At 53.6% G+C, this 17,912-nt stretch overlaps 1 protein-coding gene across 1 annotated transcript; it reads right to left on the bottom strand.

Moving 5' to 3' along the window:
• Window positions 1–10: 10 nt before the first annotated feature.
• Window positions 11–17,905, bottom strand: KLHL36 (kelch like family member 36). Its single transcript, XM_046682580.1, has 5 exons — window positions 17,707–17,905; window positions 15,707–15,785; window positions 10,164–11,237; window positions 7,934–8,091; window positions 11–5,399 (listed from the first exon to the last, which is right to left on the bottom strand). The coding sequence occupies exons 2-5, from the start codon at window positions 15,764–15,766 to the stop codon at window positions 4,844–4,846; spliced, it is 1,848 nt and encodes a 615-aa protein (XP_046538536.1). The 5' UTR covers window positions 15,767–15,785; window positions 17,707–17,905; the 3' UTR covers window positions 11–4,843.
• Between the last annotated feature and the right edge of the window lie 7 nt (window positions 17,906–17,912).

Below are 17,912 nucleotides of genomic sequence, written 5' to 3'. Positions count from 1 at the left end.
AGACTCGGAGTGTCATTATAAAATGAAATATCCCCTAGCAGGCAAATCATTTTAATGTGTTTCAAGAACTGAATACTCTGTGTGGAATTAAAAACAAAGAAAAAAAAATCAACGTGCAGAAAATTAATTAAAAAGAGGTAAGACATAGAAAAGCTTCGAGTGCCATAAAATTACAAATACAAAAGCAACAAATTAAATACACACAGGTACAGTTACAGATTTCAGTAACATTAGTAGCCGGCACATACCCACTGAATTATGTCATTGTCAAATATCTTACTAATTTTCAAAGGGGGTTGGTGGTGACAATGAACTTATTGATCCAGGGGACTTGACTTTTCCCTCCATTGCAAGCAAACCTGTAAAGACGGCTTCAAGTAACTTTGAAAAAATGGAGTTCCTTTTTTCAAAGAAAACTGACATAAAAGTGTTTACCCCATCTGCCCCCCTCCACCAGCAAAATGTGTACATTCATTCAACTCTTTTAACTAAGGCAACCAAAAGACAATTTCTTGAGACCCCAAATGACCTCAGAAGCTACAGATTCCATCCACGTAAGAAAAAAAGGAAAGAACAGAAGAGGACAAGCTCCAGAGCTGAGGACAATGATTCCATAAACAGCAGGTCAGTTCACTGTTACAGCTTTTGTGGATTTCATGTTAAAATGTCTTTAAAAGAAGGGGTGGACGGGAGTGGATCAGGACCCCAGCCATGCCCTGGGTCAAGAAAGGACCCACATGAGAAAGGTGGTATGTGGATCAGTTCTCAGGGATCTTCTTGACCCTGTGCACACTGCTGAGGTAGGAGCTTCGGAAGAATGGCAGACCATCTTAAGGGAGTCAGTGTCCTCATGGCAAATCAGTGCCCTCTTGCTCAGTTGGGGGCCTAAGATGGTCCCAGTCAGCGGCCACGTGGGACCTTACAAAACGCAAGCGTTGTGTCAGATTGCAGCCACGGAGGAGAGCAAGATCCAAGATAGCCACACGAGGTGGCCGAGATCCTGGTGCTGACCACAGGACATTTGCTGTCTAGTGCAAGCTCAAGGGGGTTGGGGGTAGGGGGTGAGGTGGAAAACCCCAGCAGACAACCTACAAAATTGTCATTAGTAAATGTATCAAAAAGTATCAAAACATTTCAAAAAACTTTAAAAACTGCCAGGCTTGGCAGACGCACAGGGCAGGATCTCTGAGTCGCCGTGGAGCTGCCCTGTCCCTCCAGAGGCTCGTCCTGGAGGCTGGGCCCCCACCCCTGCCCTCCTGGGAAGACACTCAGAATCCAGAGACGGTGAGGATGTCCAGGCAGGCCACGGTCAGAACTGCCCCTCCAGGTTTGGGAACAGCCATCTGAGATTGGAGCCAAGAGCCTGTGAGGCGCTCGCTGCTCAGGCTGGTGCTGCCCGCACGCCATGGAGGACCAGGGTCAAGATGAAGGCTGACAATGCTACAAGGGCGGCAGGTGTGGGAGGGTCCCCTCACTTCCCACATTGCTGCAGACCACCGAAAGCTCACTGCTGGCTTAGCGACCAGGTACTTCGAACCACAGGTCAACTCACCTGAACTCATGGGGTGGGACCCTGGACCTGAGGAGGGGCTCCACTCCGCTTTGGTGTTTGGGTTCCCACTGACACTGACACCCCTTAGGGTCGGCTTCTGGGGCTCCTACTGCATCACCGTGAGGTCACCTTATCAGCCAGGGGCCAGGGGGCACTGAGAGTATAAATACACACATGAGGTTTCCTGCTCAGATCAAGAACTAGAAGTCCTTCCGGGAGGTCTTTCCAGAATGCCAGAATGTTAAAAACACCGTTTGGGCCCCATGTACCAGCAGGCTGCAAAGACAATCTCTGCGTATCTCGCACAGCAGAAAGACCACTGGGAGTAGCAAGGGCCCTTCAGCTTTTCTCTCTCCTTCCCTTCTGTCCTTTTGTTTTATGTCTTAAGCAAACTGGGTTCCGACCTGGGGGACGACCAAACCCAAAATGTACAACCAACAGGAAGTTAAAACTCTAATTCTTTAAAAGTGAGAAAAAACCCAAAACCTGAATAAAAGCCCGCCATGCTTATTTGCAAAGATTAAAAGAACGACGCGGATGTTCTCAAAGTTCAAGCAGGACAGCTGGGAGCCCTGCCAGTTGCACACTGCCACGGCCCGGGCTTGCGGCACTTTGCTTTGAAGCCACACCATCGTGATTCTCCAGTTCAGACGGCCACCTGCCTAAGTGCATCCCCAAGCTCTGGCCATCTGAGTTAAAAGCCACTTTCTTCCTTTCTTAGTTGGACTGCACAGCGGAGTGATTTCCACCTTAAAAACACGGATAGCAAAAAGCTGCCATGGGACCCCCTCTGTGCTTTCCTGCGACCAGGCAGACACTCCCCATTGGTCATGGTGTTCCTTCCCATCGACCCCAACAAGCTGGGAAACCTTTCTGAGCACAATGGAGCCACCAGTTTTTGGAAACTGGTTCACAAGCGGAAACTTACTTATCCACCCTGCCTCTAAAGGAACCCTCCCAACCCCGAGAATATCAGATTCTAAGCCAAGTGGATCATGAGCTGCCTTCCCAGCGGCAGGAGAGACATCACAAAATATTAGGGGCGGGACATCGTACATAACTCACGAGGCACAAGAAAACCAGCACAGAGGCCAGCACCGCACCCTTTTCCTGGGACGCACCGTGGTCGTCAAAAATAAAACAGTTGGCTTAGGCTGAAAATTGATGGCTGTCCTCTCAAGGTCCAAGCCATCTCTCTCCCCACAGCACGCACAGCGCCGTCCTATGCGCTCCTCCCCACCTGCCCCTGGATTCTGGCTGAACGATCACCTCTTTGTTCTTGACCCGGGCTGAGCTGAGAAGAGACCACACAGGTTCCATGCCTCATAACGGGTCTTCAAGTGACGAAACCTTTCCTGCAACAAGAAGGGGGCAAGCCATCTCAAAGTTGGTGGAAGTTCTGCAAAACACGCTTTGTGGAGGGCAGGACCAGGTGTGAGACAAAGAAGCGTTCCAGGTGGAGACGCTGGGTCGATGGAAAGTTCATAGTTAATGCAGGACTTCTCAGAGCCTTGAACACACACAAGCGTTGGGGAGCTCTGAGAAGAGCGTACAGTTTTTTGGTTCTAGTGCGTGCCTTGCAGAACCTCTCAACAGTCTGTAAGCCTCTAGGGACTTCCATATGCAGGGAGCTAGCTAAATGCGCAGACGGCTCACCCAGCTCGCACTGGAGGGCAATACTGTGGGTACCGAAGCTTTCGACACCCAAGTCGCTCCGAGGTTTCCTGGTTACTATAGAAACAGGCCAATCTAAAACACAGTAAACCTTGAAGGAAAAAGAAAGGAAGTACAGTGAAGAGACAAAAAAAGAAACTAAGTTAACGGGTTCTAGTATCAATGCTAATAAATCCTGAATTGTCCTCATCTCTGTACTCAGACCTCAGCCAAGGCACAGAGCAATAACGTCCCCCTCGGCTCACGGGTACCGCCCATCTCACCCTCTCCTCCTGTGACCCTCCTGTCACACAGTGGCTCGGGCAGGAGTCCCCATGCTCCTTCCAGGGCACGCTCTCAATGCCTGCTCCGGTAACTGCGGAATCAGCGCTGGGCGGCTGCGCATCTCAGGAGCTGAACGTAGTTCAACAGCTTATAAGACTGAAGGGGCCTGACCCCTGGGAGGGGGAGTCTGGCGAGTATTTCATCTACCCCTGTCACTTAATGAACGAGCAAACAGCTCGAGACTCGTCACAGAATTTGCCTGGCTGCACAGACTACTTCACGTCTGAGACCAGGATCCGTCGCTTCGGCTCGGGGAGACGCTCACAGCCCCTTAGGCATCAACACCTGCTCATTCGTGCAGGAGCTTTCAATGGTTTCTCAGAGCTGCAGTCACAGAAAAGAAGGGCAAATGCTAGGGTGCTCCCTTTTCCTTTCCTGAGAAATAAATGCAGATTTGGTGGGGGTGGTGCTCAAGGATGTCGGTAATAAAAGAAACGGTGGATTCAGAAAAAAAAAAGAGACAAAGTAAAAAAAAAAAGCACAAATCACAGAATAATGTTTATAAAAAGCTTCAGGGCTTTTTTCCTTCCCTCCTTGATTACCTATACCCTTTTAGAATTCGGGAAGATCACTAACCAGGGAAAGGGGGACTATTCAGAAACAAGGAGCGGGAACACGCCCCTGGTGAGAAGTCCCGGGCCAGCCTGTCCAGCGAGCTGGTGACCCTTGGTCACTCACTCACCCTCTCAGAGTCTCTGTGTCGCACTCATAGAATGAATGCGCTTGACCTCGCATTCATTCCCAGAGGCGGCTGCTGCTCAGCCCTTCCAGGAACGCGTTAAAACACAATTTCCAGGCACCCCCCATGCGACACCCCTTCGCTCCGGGTAGTTTTAGACGTGATCATTCTGAGATGGGGCCCAAGAATCTGTGTTTTTAAAAGCTCAGCCAGGTTTGGGGAGGCAAGGACTAGAGGGTCCAAAACGTCCCACCGAAGCCTCTGGTTTCACCATGAAAATTTCGGCGTGACCCCTGTGTGCCAGCTACTCTCCGGGGGACGGCTGGGGGCACCCACGGGGACTCGTAATGTGGCAACAAGGCTGCACAGACAGAAGGGGACAGCTCCTGCCTGGGCCCAGGTTTAACTACTCGAGCAAGATAATATGTAAAGTTATATAGAAGATTTAATCGGTTACTGTGATATCATAGAAATACCAAGAATCATAAAAGTAAAAAAAGCTGCTAAGAAGTACGGGACGGTTCCAGGGTTCTACGAAGGCGCTGCTGGTCTACAGACACTCTGGGAGCCGGCGGTGGGGACGAGGTCGGGGTCGCGGCCAGGCGCGGGCGGGGTCACTGGCCCCGGTCCTGGGGCCTCTTGCCCTTGCCCTTCTTCTTCTTGTCCTCCAGCCGCGGCTTCAGGGCGCACACGCAGGCCGACACGCCGGCGATGGCCTTGGGCAGGTCAGTGCCTCGGCTCCACCTGTCCTTCTCGCGGTCGTACACCTGCACCGTCTTGGAGAAGGCCGTGTTCTCCCAGCTGTAGCCGCCCAGGATGTAGATGCGGCCCTCCCACACGGCCACGCCCGACTCGCTGTTGGCGTGCAGCAGCGGCGCCACGCGGGTCCACTGGTTGCACTGCGGGCTGTAGGCCTCGACGCCCAGCACGTCGAAGCGTTCCATGGACTCGATGCTGTCGTCGCTGCCCCCGATGGAGTAGATGCTGTCCTCCAGGCTGCACATGCTGTGCCAGCCGCGCGCCGTGGTCATGGGCCGCCGCTCCTCCCACACGTCCGTCCGGTGGTCGTAGCACAGCAGGTTCTTGCGGTAGGGGCCGATCTGGTAGTCGTGGCCCCCCGAGATGTACACGAAGTCTTTGTAGATGGTGCCCGCGTGGCCGTACGTGAACCTGCGGAGAGACAGACAGACGGATGGACGGACAGAGAGGGAGCTCAGCGCCTTGCCGGGCTGAACCTCCACGAGCTGGGGCCTCTGTCTTCTCCTCTACAAAATGGGGACAACCTGCCCGTGGGGGGGAAGGCGGGGGCAGTGAGGATTTGAGAGTATAACACAGGGAGCAGGGACCCCGTGCACACGTCACAAAAGGCAGCTGTCGCTGGACAGGAAGAAGCAGGCAGACCGCTGGGTGAGAACCCCAGCTCGGCCCCTCTGTTTCCCCATCTGAGAAGAGCGGATAAGGGGCCGCCCCGTGGCCGAGTGGTTAAGTTTGTGCGCTCCGCCTTCGGTGGCCCAGGGTTTTGCCAGTTCAGCTCCTGGGCGCGGACATGGCACCATTCATCAAGCCACATTGAGGTGGCGTCCCACATGCCACAACTAGAAGGACCCACAGCTACAAATGTGCAACTATGTAATGGGGGGGGGTTGGGGGAGACAAAGCAAGGAAAAAAAAAATACTGAAAAAAAAAAAAAAGAAGAGCAGATAATCACAAGACTGTGATCCTTCCTGTAAAAACTGAAAACAACAACGTGCTATCAAGGCATAAATATGGACCCGATCAGATTACACACCTGACGGGGAAGGGAAATCGAGTGCAATTCCAACTACGTGACATTTGGGAAAAGTCGAGATGATGGGGACAGTAACGGACCAGCGGCTGCCAGCGGTTGGGACTACGGGGGGCAGGGAGGAGTGCGCAGAACACACAGAATTCTTACAGTGGGGAAACTATTCTGTCCGCTACCGTGACGGTAGACACAGGACATTATACGTTTGTCGAAACCACGGAATGTACAACACAGAAGGAACCCTAAAGCACACCGTGGGCCTTAGTTAATGACAGTGTGTCAACTCTGGGGCATCAGTTGGAACAAATGTATTGCGCTATGCACTATGGCAAGATGTTAAAAATAGAGAATGTGTGTGCTTGGGGGAGAGGGCACGTGGGAACTCTGTACTTTCCGCTCAATTTTCTGTAAACCTAGAATTGCTCTAAGAAATGAAGCCTCTATAAAGACAAAGAAGAAAACACAAAACGAAGCATGAAGGTGAAACAAAAAGGGAACAACGTCACAAAATTCAGGACAGCGGCTCCCGGCAGGAGGCAGGTGGATGGGAGAGAAAGGATTGGGGTGACCCAGCGTCGGAGAGACGGGAGCACCGCTCAGCGTCCTGGCTCCCAGGCTGGGCTGTGGGTTCACGGCGGTCCCGTTATACAAACAGGTCAATGAATGAACAAAGTGTAAGTCAATGAAATAAATGTGGGGCCTGCATGCAGTAAGGAGGACAGCCTCGTGGATTATGTTTATTCCAACTCTGTACACCGAAGGCCCACTGAGAAAGAAAAAGCAGTAATCAGGTGGTTGCAGGCTTAGAGGTGCACGAAGCACACAGCAGCCCAGAGAGACAATGGCAGCAGACGCTCTCAGCACTGTTATCAGGCCTCACTTCTTCCTCTGTAAAACGGGACAGTAAATAAAGCCCCTAACCCTACGGAGACCACACGACCTGCCCTGTTCATCCTGGCTTGGACGATAAATTAGACAGGCGCCAACCTCCACCCCACAGGTTACTGAGATGTCCAGGGACTCGTCACATGAAGCACCCGGCCTGGAGGTGGCAGGTAGTAATCAGCAGCTACGATCATGGATGTCAGATTGTCTGATCACAGGTGCCCGGTGTTACTCCCCGGGCGTCTGGGCACCTCCATCAAAGTGACAGGGGCCTGGAGGAGCTGGGATTCACACCCAAAGGCTTACCCCCTACAGTCTCCTAACTCCCAGGGACAAAGTCCCCGAGATGCCTGAACACGCTCGACACGAGCCTGGTTCAGAAAGGGCGCTTTGCAGCTTCATCGACAGGGAGCCGGTGAAACGGAGGGCATGCCCTTTCTGCTAAACCTGTGCTGTAATCAGTGCTCAACAAATGCACGCCTCAACGCCGGGAGACTGAAGAGAATGAGGAGGGCCCGGAGGCCTGGAGCATCTCCTGGGCGCTGGGTGCTGTGTGGGGACGCCTAAGTGGTCCGTCCTTCCTCCTGACAACCCTTGGGGCAGGGGATCTCAGCGTGCCTGCTTTACAGACGAGGAACAGAGAGAGCGGGGTGAAGACGCATGCTGGTGTCAGAGATCTGGTACTGATGCCTCCACCTCTCTGAACAAACTCCTGCCCAAACTCAGAGAGATTTCAGGTGAAGCCCTCAGTGTCTGAACTTCATACTCCCTGAGACTCAGGAAGCAAACCGACTTGGAAACTGAGGGACGCTTGCCTAGTGGCAGAGCTGACACGTGCACCCAGACGGCCCAGAACAGGAGCCCTGATGTGTCACCAGCAGACCTTCCGCCCCTCGGGGTCTCCCGACCGCTATTTACAAGCGGGGAGATTCTTTCCGGAATTGGAGGCCGGGCCATCCAGGAGGTGACGCGCACTGAACCGTAACCCAAGTTGCCATGTTTGAAGAGTCCGCCACAAAACGCCCCAATCACCTTGGCAGGCCGGCCACGTAGGACCAGGAGTCGGTCTTGGGGCTGTAAGTCTCAACCGAAGAGAGAGCTCCATTCTCGTTCCGGCCCCCGACGGCCACCAGCATGTCGTCCACGGAGGCCAGGTAGAAATCCACGCGGCGCTGGTTCATGGAGGCCACCTGCGGAGGCGAGACACTCGTACCTTCCCTTCCCCATCCCGGACAGCGTCAACATCTGCACCGAGTCCCCAGAGGTGCTCTAGGGGACACGCGGCCCGGGAAGGCCAGGCGGTGGTTGGGTGAGTTTGGGGGAAGGGAGTCAAACTGGAAGAAAGAGGGGTTTCTCGGGTGGGACTTCTCAGAGCCCCCAAGAACCCCTCCGACATCGCAAACTCCCAAGAGAGGGATGGAGAACATGGTTCCCCAAACTTGTTTGGCCACGTGGCCGACCTTGTGGACTCAAATTCTGCAGGACACACAGTCAGTTCACAATTGCTGATTTTGTGGTTTCCTGGAATAAAAATTCATCTTTCCTCTCGCCGCGCCCCCTCCCCCGTTCAGATATTTTTTAAATTAACACTGATTGCCAGCTGTGTTAACAGGCAGAAGGTGGCACTCAACGGGAAATTAAAAAGCAGAAGAGTCAACTCTTTTTTTAAATAACCCAAGCAGAACACACAAATGGAGTCCCAAGGGAGACCCTACATTCAGGCTGCCACTGCTACAAAAACTTTGGAGGACGGGCTCCAAGGCTGGGAGCCTCTTCCTGGTGGCAAGAGGGGCACCGTGGTGGGTAGTTTTAGATTTTTTTTTTTTTGAGGAAGATTAGCCCTGAGCTAACTGCTGCCAATCCTCCTCTTCTTGCTGAGGAAGACTGGCCCTGAACTAACATCCATGCCCATCTTCTTCTACTTTATACGTGGGACGTCTGCCACAGCATGGCTTTTGCCAAGTGGTGCCGTGTCTGTACCCGGGATCCGAACTGGTGAACCCCGGGCCGCCGAGAAGTGGAACGTGCGCACTTAACTGCTGCGCCACCGGGCTGGCCCCTAGTTTTAGATTTTTCAGAATAAAACTGAAAGGTCATTGGAATCTGTTCTGAGTTTTGAGCTCAGAAAAACACCGAGTTAAGTAAAAACACTGAGGTGTAAATATAAAGACTGAGACCGGGGCCGGCCCCGTGGCCGAGGTTAAGTTCACATGCTCCACTTTGTCAGCCCAGGGTTTCACTGGTTCGGATCTTGGGCGCAGACCTGGCACCGCCACCAGGCCACGCTGAGGTGGCATCCCACATGCCACAACTAGAAGGACCTACAACTAGAATATACAAGTATGCACTGGGGGGCTTTGGGGAGAAGAAGAAGAAAAAAAATAATAAAGTAACACTTTCATTAAAAAAAAAAGAAGACTGAGACCAGCTTTCGTGGGTGGGGGCCTGGAGAGGTGTCCGTGGGAGAAGGGAACGCCTTCCCTACCCAGGTGCTTGCCACTCAAAGTGAGCTACAATCCCCCTGACACTGGAAGGTCAATGTCCCCCAACCCATTTGCAGAAGGCGAAGCTGAAATTCAGAGAGGGCAAGGAACCAGTCTGAAATCCCCAGCGATTCAGCCAAGTTGGGATGTGAAGTCAAGTCTAACACGAAGACCCACACTCTTCCCAGAATTAGGCTGCCACACTGGCCAGAGGGCCATAATTCCTACCGGGCGTGAACATCGTAGCTTCCTTAACTAGCTCCAAACCTTTCCAAAAGAGGAGCGTGGCGGAGATTCTAAGACGGGAAGATTGTTGGAAGTGTGGGTCAAATCTCTAGACGGGAGCTATCCATTATGGTAGTCACTAGTCTCGTGTGGCCATTTACACTCTAGTGTAAACTAGTTAAAAATGAAATAAAATAGAAAATTCCGTCCCACTGGCCACATTTCAAGGGCTCAATCACCACATCTGGCTGGTGGCTACTGTACTGGGCAGTGCACACGTAGAATATTTCTATTGGCGCAGAAAGTTCTATTGGAGAGCGCTGCTCTGGACAACGGCTGACCCTGCAGGAGGCAGACGGCCAGCCCTCACGGCCCCGAGCCAGGGTCTGGGTGCGGGGGAGGGTGGGAATTACATGGCTCATCGGTTTATCGTCACATCTCGTTCAGAAGCGGGACCCCAATTCAAGGTCTGAGAGAAGGGAGGGGCAGTCGAGGCTTGGTTAAGGAGATGGAAAGCCCTCAAGAGTAAAGAAATAATCTGGCTTTAGTCTCACCTTGATCCACTGTTTACAGCGGGGGTCATACCTATAAAGAAGATTGGACGCTGCATCCCCTCCGTTGTCCCGTGAGAAGCTGCCACCGGCGATGAAGATGAACCCCCCCAGCACGGCGACACAGTGGTGGCTCCGCCGGGCCGGCAGGGGCGTCTCCTTGACCCACTGCTCGCTCTTGGCGTCCAGGTAGCAGGTGTCGTCGCTGAGCTCCAGACACCGCTCCGAGACCTCGCCGCCCACAAACAGCAGGCGCTCCTCGTTGGTGCGGAGCGCCGTGCGCTTGGTCTGCATGACCGGCTGGGCCGCCAGGCTGTTGTGGTAGCGCACGGCCTCCTCGATGAAGCCCTCGCAGTTGGCCTCCCGCGGCAGCAGCGAGCACACGGCCGGCTTGACGCGGTGCAGCAGGTCGTTCTTGGGGATGAGCGGGAAGTGGATGTTCTCCAGCACCTGGTAGGCGTGCGCCTCGCGCTCGGGCTGCTGCGTGAGCCACTGCAGGGCGGCCTGCAGGAGGTCGTGCTCGCACTCGCGCTGCACCTCGCTGCTGCTCAGGTACACGCACAGCTTCTGCATGGAGATGTTCTGCAGGAAGTCGGGCGTGAAGGACAGCGTGCCGAAGTGGCTCAGGATGAAGCCGTCGATGAAGGCGTCGAGCCGCTTGAGGCTGTAGATGGAGGCCAGCTCCTGGAGGTACAGGTAGTTGTCCTCGCTCACCTCCTGCTCCAGGTACTGGCAGCAGAAGTCCACCACGGTCCAGATCTGCAGCAGGTGGGCTGTCTCCAGGATGTAGTCGATGTTGCCGCCGTCCAGGGCCAGCTCCCCGCCGTACAGGAAGTCCACCACGGCCTTGAGGCCGATGTAGGACGCGCCGATCAGCTCCACCTCCTTCTGGAAAGCCTCGCGCATGCCAATGGTGAACATGGAGTTGAAGTAGTCACTGCACACGGCCAGCAGGTTGCGGTGCGCCGGCACACGCTGCTCGTCGGCCACCAGGACGATGTCGCAGAAGAGGCCGCGGAGGCGCTGCTCATTCAGCCGCTGCAGCACGGTGCTCGAGTGGTCGGCCCAGCGGTACACCTGCGGCAGAGAGCGCACGTCAGGGCTCTGTGGGCACCGGGCTGCGGAGGGGAGCATGCCCACCCGCCCCACGGCCATGGGTCCTGGAACCAATGCGCATCACGACTGGCATTTAAATACAGTGGAACGAAAGAGAACAGGAGATGAAATCTCAGTGCATCGCAGGAAATTAGGGTGTTTCTCTGTGTGTGTATGTATCGCAGGTTCCCTTCCTTCCTTATCAACACAATTCCTAAAAACTTTCTCTCTTTCCCTCTCTCTTCTCCTTCCTTCCTTCTCTATAAATAGAATTCCTAAGTTTTCTTTCTTCCCCCCCTCCCCCTCTATCTTTCTTATTGTGGGTCACGAGCGAACAGGTTTGAAAAATGCTGGGGGAGAAGCTGCTTGGGGCAGAGCCTCCCAGGTCGGACAGACTCTGGGTTTGAATCCCAGATTTGCCACCTACGAGCTGGACGGTCTGGGGTAAGTGGTGAGAATTCCTCGGCTCACAAGTGGGGCTGAGGGTATTTACCACTCCGGTTCAAGGAGTTAATGAGACAGGACGTGGCAATGAGCTGGAGAAACGTTAGCTGTTGTGATCGTCGGTGCCCACCGAGGCTGGTGCTGAGGAGACGGCTTTCTCAGTGTCTTAGAAAGCGCTTGGCACATGGTCATGCTACAGAGACCTCATTTCTACTGATCGGTCGAGGGATGTGGCAGGTCCCGAAGACTCAGCAATGTATCCAGACTAAGGTGCTCTGGGCATCCGTCTTTCAGAAAGGTGGCTTCACCAGCCACCACCAGGGCTAAAGGAAATAGCTTCAATGTCAAAGGCAGGAAGGCCATCTCTTCTCGGGGGCGTACATGTACCGTGCGCCATGCTGTGCACTCTTTCCTTCGAGCAGCACAAAAACCTTCCACGGGAACGCCTGTTATTATGTTATTATTAATATCATCTTTTAGGTTTGTTAATAGTCGCTTTATGTACTTGGTGCTTCTGTGTTGGGTGCATAGACGAAAACTGAGGTTCGGAGACTAATAGTGACGGAGGGGCAGGGCTGAGATGTGAACACAGGTCTGATTGCAGACCCAAACCTTTAGTCACCATGCTCCCCTGGGATCAACAAGTCAATCAATACGAATAATTAATCCGAACTAAACTCAATAAATTCAGGTTGGCAGACATTCACGGAGTGCTACACGCCCGCCACGTGCTTTTGAGGATATGCAGACACGTCAGACCGAGACGACAGTTTCTAAGTCTCGGAGGACTAGTCACGCATGAGGCATTGAGGAAACCGCACACCGCTTTATTCATTCGCCAGAAAATCGGAAAATTCAACAGAGGGAAAAACAGACCATTCAGAACTGTCAGCAAGCAGCTGGTCTACGTGGGGGTGACTGAGGGAAAGGGCCGGCCAGGCGTTAAGGCTGAAAAGCAGAAATGGAGGAAGGGAAGAGGGAGTGAGGGCCTGGTTAGCAGGTGGGAGCAGCTGTGCGACTGGCTTACGAGTCCCGCAATTCTTCCAGGTGACTTCTCAACATGCGTCCTACAGGTGTGGCTTTCATCTCTTTCTTCCCCTCCAGATGTGCTCTTCACTGCCTCCGACATGTTTGTAAACGGGGGACTGTATTCCCCTGCGCTCCTGCCTCGGCCGGCCAATTCCAACGTCAGTCGTTCCGTCTGTATTACAGGCGCGGGCGACGTCCTCATGAGGACACCAGATGTGACCTGAAGCTTCCTTCCCTCCCAAGTTGGGAGAGCCAGGCTCTGTGCTCCTCCATCACAGGGTGGCTCCTCACAGGCCCACTCATGGGCATCTCCATCTGTTCTGGTTACTCACAGAGAGAGCCAGGCTGGCTGGTTTTGGTTTCTAATTAAGCAGGGATGGTCTGGGCTCCGACACACACTGGCTCGGAGGTCCTCTCGGGTGTGGACTGAAGGAAGGGAACTAAAAAGCACCACAGCACCTCTAGAGTGATAGGAAAGGCTTAGTGTCCTGGGAGAAGCAGGTGAGGGGCGTCAGGTGGGCTGTCTGCCCACCCTGGGCCCCCGGTTGTCTCTAAGCTGGTGTGTGTGCTGGTACTATACACTTAAAGGGGGGGCACGTATGACCCCAGCCTGCGGAGTAAAAAGGGAAAGAAGCCCGGGGGCAGGGACCAGGGAAAGCCTCAGACAACAGCTGCCGAGGGAGCCATCTGCTCCCGTGAGGCAGGGCAGGGAAAAAGGCTGCCGCTGTTTCTAAAACTGGGTCTCCATGCTAAGCAGGCACGTTCCATTTTTTACCGGGGTCTCGGGCAAGCCCGTTTCTGGTTATTTGATAGTTGTAGCCAGAGAGATGAGAACTTTCAAAAAGCAGACAAGTGTGAGTTCCCGATTTTAAAGGGACGTCAGTAATGGAGTGGCAGCACTTCTCATAACTGAGAAGCCCCGATCCCCAACATTCTCTGATGGTATTAACCCTGTTCATTCCCGCATTTCCTATTTTGGTGCCTTACTCAGAGGCAAGGTGGCTGAAGACGCGTAGGGACTCAGGTGCCAACCCTGGACAGGAGGCGGCAGGTTCTGGGGTATTTCATGTGAAAAAAGAATGCAGCATCAAAATGGATCAACCCATCTTAGAACCGATGAACCAACAGGGGCCGTCACACAATGGAAGACTCCATCGCACTGAGAAGGAACAAGTTCCCACCACGGGTGGCAAGTGGGGTGGAGCTCAGAAGCGCAATGAGGAGTGACAGGAGCAGGTACCACCCTCTGAGTCCATTTACAGCAAGTTTAGGGCAGCGAAGCTCTGGTGCTGGAAGCTGGGAGAATGGCTCTCTTGACTGGAGGGGTTGGTAATGCTCTTTAATTTATTTGGGTGCTGGCTACATGGAAAATAAGGGTACACTTATGATTTGGGCACTTTTTTAATATAAAAAGTTAGGAATTGGGGCTGGCCTGGTGGCATAATGGTTAATTCAGCGGCCTGGGGTTTGTGAGTTCGGATCCCAGCCACAGACTGACACACCACTCATCAAGCCATGCTGTGGCAGCATCCCACATCCAAAAAACAGAGGAAGACTGGCAACATATGTTAGCTCAGGGCCAATCTTCCTCAGCAAAAAAAAAAAAAAAAAAAAAAAAAGAAAGAAAAAAGGGAAATGTTTGGAACCTAAATATAATCAGCCAAGGGAGAGAGCACCCTATTCCTAAAACCTTTGATTCAGAAAGAAACAAGTGCAGTATCTGGCTGTAAGGGACAAAGATTTCTAGTGCTATCGAACTTAGAAAGCTACACTGTCTCTGCAGGCAAGCTCTGAAACAAAGCCCCTTTGAGACGGCAGCAAGACCTCTGCGGGCCTTCACGGCGGATAAAGCTGGGCTTGGCAAGAGCCTCCTCAGTGACTAGAATGGAAACAGGAGACCGTTTCTCAGGAGAACCAAGCTCTCCTGAAAATCACATCCCATTTCTCTTTCATGCACATCTGTAGAATCCCATTCTCTCTTTTTTTTTCCCTCAAATCTACAGGCTGCTCACAACCCCCTTCATCTAAAGTGGTATTTTTCAATCTTCTTTTCCAATCCTCTTTTAAGATATTTTTTCCTAATAGCCCCTCATGAACTTTTAACACCACATATGTTCTGTATGTCTGGGCAAGTACCTATGTACAGCGTGCTTTAGACATAAAGAGAGTAAAATTCTTTCTGCACCCCCACGAACCAGCATCACCCCCCTGGGGGCAATATCGGCCCCATTGAGAATGCATGATCTAAGGTAAGCATAAAATTTAATCTCGAAAAGGGGCCAATTTTAAAGAAAACAGGGTGTTACTAATATTTATAAAGAGACAGGTGTAAACGGGGACCACTCCGTGATTCGGTCCCCCGATCCTTATCTATAGCAGCTTCGGGGACAGACGCTGCTCTGAGTCCCCCGAGGCGTAGGTTTCCAGCGCCCGCTCTCAGATTTTAATTTAGCAGGTCCGGGGTGGCGCCCGGCAGACGTATTTCTAATGAGACAGCTCCTCCACACCTTCTCTCAGGGAGCTTCTGATGCAGCCAGTGCGACACAGGCTGGTAGCCTGGCCCTGGGGAACCCACCCTTGCTGGCTCTCAGGGTCCCAGAAAGTAAGGACTCTGGGCCTCTAACACCCAGGGACACAACGTATCACCCCCGCCATAAGGTCAGGCGCTGGCTGCTCAACGGACACATCCTTGGAGCTTTGGAGCCCCCAAGTGTGGACGGAAATCCCACGGCCTTTATCCCGCCCCATCACCTCTTGGGGTTGAGGCGCAGAATAAACGAGCCAAGCTGTGTCTCTACCCTCCCTTGCGCCCCAGCTCTCTCTGACTCCTGGCCCGATGTCTATCTCTTCTCATCATTAAGGAGACTAACAGCGCCACCAAGAACACAAAATCGGCCAGCACGTGAAGAATGAGCTCATCAGAAAAACGTCACACGTCCGAGGCAACATGCACAGGGGGTGGGCGACCACACACAGACCTTTGAAGACTCGCTGATCTTGTATGGCCGAGACACTCGCGTCTGCCGGCTTCCCTCCATTGCGAAAGGGGCTGCAGCCCTGCGACAAGAAGACGGTTTCTGATTATGCAGTAACAACTCGCGGTCATTCATTAATTGCAGGCTCTGCTGGCAGATGTCACTGACAACAAGAGCAAAAACAGTCACATGAAGGAAAAGAGGGAGGGAAACCAGCATACGACAAAGAACTCTTCTGCACTGTGAGTTGAAAACATCAAGTCGTTAGAATCAGAACATTTAACAAGTGTTCCTCTGTCACCTAAAAGCCGACCTCATGTCTCTTAGCCCACCTCCTACAAATACCTACTTTTCGATGCTTGATCTCAACGAGGCCTTTGGGCCAGATCAAGGTTCTAAGGACGATGGTTATCATTTCAGAGCCCAGACTGCAACCCTGGATCCAAGCTAAAGGACCCTCACGAGCTAGCCCCACAGGCTGATGTCACTGATCCCATTTTACAGATGAGGATGTTGAGCTCAAGGACACAAAGCTGGCCAGTGGCCAGGAATCAAAGCTGGGCCCCTCACCGTGACGCTCTGCTGCTGGGGGGCCCAGTCTTCTTTGAGACTATCTTACTTTCTAAATACCATGATGAAGGGAAGGATGTGGTGCACTGATGTCTACCCAGTACCGAACGTTCTAGACAAACGGCACTGTCTGAAGGGCTTTCCTGTGTCTTAACTGACTTAATCCCCACAACAACTCCATGAGGCCAGCACTATCATCATCCTGTTTACGGAGGAGGAAGCTGACAGCCGCGAGGGGAAGTAACTTGCCCAGCGTCCCCTAGTTAGGAAGACGCGGCAGCGCTGGGATTCCAACCCCGGGTGGCTTCTGCGCTCTCGACCCCTCGGCTTGTCTGCCCGGCCTTAAAAATAAAAAAGCCCGCAGGCAGGAAACCTCTGATGGGTTTTACGCCCCATCTGGAATATTTGGTATAAACTTGAACAAACATGTTACCCTTTCTAGACCTCACGGTGGCATCTATGCAATGGGCTGGTGTATCAGATGTTAAGCTTTCTTCCGGCTTTCAAATGCCAAGCATCAAGTCAGGCTGTGGGGGAGCACACAGAGGAAGGTCGAGGCCAGCAACAGGGGCACAAGTCATATCCTGGGACTGCAGGTTTAAGGAGGAATGTCCCACCCCCTAGCTGAGATCAGAAGATCAATTTGTTACCTATTGAACAAACAGGCTTTGCTAATAAGGAACAACGTGACAAAAAGTCATTACTGTTTCAAAACTGGAGACAGCATTCCCACGGGAGCAATAAATTCGGGCACACTCCATCCTGTCCAGCTCCCGGGGGAAGGAAGGGACAACTAGATTTCTCTTGACAAACTAGCAACTTTGTGACAAAGACCAGTTGTACCCCAGCCCTGTCCCAAGTGCCCCCTCGGGGAAGGGAAGGAAAACAGCATTCATGCCCTGCCTGCTGCACAGCCCTGACGTCCTTGCTTCCCCTTCACCCTCTGAGACAGGTGCCACCATCACTTCTGACACCCGGGCTCCGGCGGCAGAGGGGCCCACCCAAGGTCACACAACAGAGAGCAGCTGGCCCCTCTCTCCACCCCCGCGGGCAGCCAGCCAGGGCTCAGTCGGCCCTCGGGGCTCAAGGCTGTCTTTTCTAGGCCAAGATTTCTAGAGAGAGTTTTCTCTGGCGGAGGCGCCCTTTTGTCTCCGGGCAAGTGGTTTGGGGCCGAGTTCCACGGGAGTGTTGGGCGTCAGCTGCCTCCTGTGCTGCCCGGGAGCAGGTGAGGGGGTCACGGCCATCCCCAGGGCCTGTGCGCGGAAAGAGTCTTTGAGTAAACGCGGGAACCGAGGCCGCGTCCGGACAGGAGGGTCCCCAGAGAGCTCCTCTCCTCCTCCTCCTCCCCCAGGCTTCGACCCCGAACCCGCCCGAGCTCCGCGCTCGGGGAAACACAACGGTGCCCAGACGGACACGGGGCCCGCAGCACTCACCCGTCCCGGGGCTGGCCGGCTGGGTCTCCGGGGACGCCGCTGTCGCTCGCTCGGACCCGGCAGCCCCTGGCGGAACCGCCGGCGCAACGGCCGCCGGGCAGCTCGAGACGGCGGCGAGGAGCGGCGGGGGCTGCGCCCGGACACCTCCCCTGGCCGCGCGGGCACCTGCGGGGCGGCTCGGAGGGACGCGGCCGGACGCTCGGGGC

This window comes from Equus quagga, chromosome 13 (genome assembly GCF_021613505.1).
Source record: "Equus quagga isolate Etosha38 chromosome 13, UCLA_HA_Equagga_1.0, whole genome shotgun sequence".
Lineage (NCBI taxonomy): Eukaryota > Metazoa > Chordata > Mammalia > Perissodactyla > Equidae > Equus > Equus quagga.
Note: the sequence above shows the minus strand (reverse complement) of the source record. Positions and strands in the feature narration are given on the sequence as shown.